This window comes from Neophocaena asiaeorientalis, unplaced genomic scaffold, assembly GCF_003031525.2.
Source record: "Neophocaena asiaeorientalis asiaeorientalis breed wild unplaced genomic scaffold, Neophocaena_asiaeorientalis_V1.1 scaffold62, whole genome shotgun sequence".
In the NCBI taxonomy this organism is placed as follows: Eukaryota; Metazoa; Chordata; class Mammalia; order Artiodactyla; family Phocoenidae; genus Neophocaena; species Neophocaena asiaeorientalis.
In genome coordinates, this window is record NW_020175191.1 from 2,853,539 (window position 1) to 2,854,779 (window position 1,241).

Genomic DNA, 1,241 nt, shown 5'->3' on the forward strand with positions numbered 1-1,241 from the left:
ATCGAAAGCACGGAGTCTTAACTACTGGACCAGCAAGTAAGTCCAACTACCTCTTTATTTGAAATACTTATAAATCAAAAGTTTCCAACTTCTTGTACATGTTGAAAACTTTCAATAAAGATCTCTTGGGTACAAAATATGGTCCTGGTGACTCAAAATTAATTCTACGAACATTATTATAAAGTCATACTTATTTTTTTTTTTTTTTTTTAAGTCATACTTATTTTGAAAGTCTAAAGTTCTTTTTTTAAATGGCAAAAACACAAGACAAAACAAGTCACCATGTTGAAATTTTTTATTTTGCTGAAATGTACAAACAGAATATAACAGTCCACATTCTATGCTTTCTAAACATTTAACCACTGATGATTACCGTAAGATGCTGTTGTTTTTCACAGTTCAGATGTCTGATCTTCTGTGAAAGCCCAACATGCCTTCCTTTCTACCCACCAGATTATAGTCTTTTTCAGAAATCTTGCCGTATGTTTTCTTTGTTTGCCTCTCCATGTTGCTGCTTCATTTGAAAGAGTTCATTTTCTAATTGTACAATAGTCCTTTCAATCTCATAATTCTTACTGACCAGGGATACCCAACTAGAAAAGAAAAAAGGGGGGAAAATTACTTAATGTGAACTTTCCCTTATAAGATTTTTATAGTATATATATTTTCAGCCAGGGTCATAACACTAACCTTCACTATTAGCTTTACATTTTCAAAAACTGAGGTGTAATTAGGTGGGAAAGTGAGTAAAGGGTGTATAGGACCTCTGTATTACTTCTTAAAATTGCATGTGAACCTACAGTTACCTCAAAATAAAAAGTTTAATTTAGAAAAGAACAAATTAGAAAGAGTTGAAGAGATATGAAAGAGTGATTGAAGTTGGTAGTTAATTGGATTAACAAAAAAGGAGAGAAAATAGGGCAGAGGCAATAAAGAAAAATGATGAAGAAATTCCTACAACTGCTAAGATAAAATTCCATAGATTCAAGGAATCTTCCCCTTCCCCCAGAAAAAAATCTCTAGGACAAATGAAAAGAAACACACATGTACATGTAGAAGATTTATATTAGTTTGAAGAACAGTGTGGAAAGATGCATAATAGACTGATAACATGGGGTACTTAGAGGATGAGGGGAAGGTGGAACAAGGACAATGATGTGGGTGATGGAGGCAGGGAGGTTAGGGAAAGAACAAATCAAAAATGAAAAGAAATGATAAAAAAAACATGACTATATTCAGAG

General features: G+C 32.8%; 1 protein-coding gene across 1 annotated transcript in view; it reads right to left on the bottom strand.

The window, feature by feature from the left end:
• Positions 1–279: 279 nt before the first annotated feature.
• Positions 280–1,241, bottom strand: part of BCAS2 (BCAS2 pre-mRNA processing factor) — a 15,756-nt gene continuing 14,794 nt past the window's right edge. Inside the window, exon 7 of the mRNA XM_024764779.1 lies at positions 280–593. Coding sequence (XP_024620547.1) covers positions 467–593 — 127 coding nt within the window. The 3' untranslated portion in view covers positions 280–466. The remainder of the gene's footprint in view (positions 594–1,241) is intronic.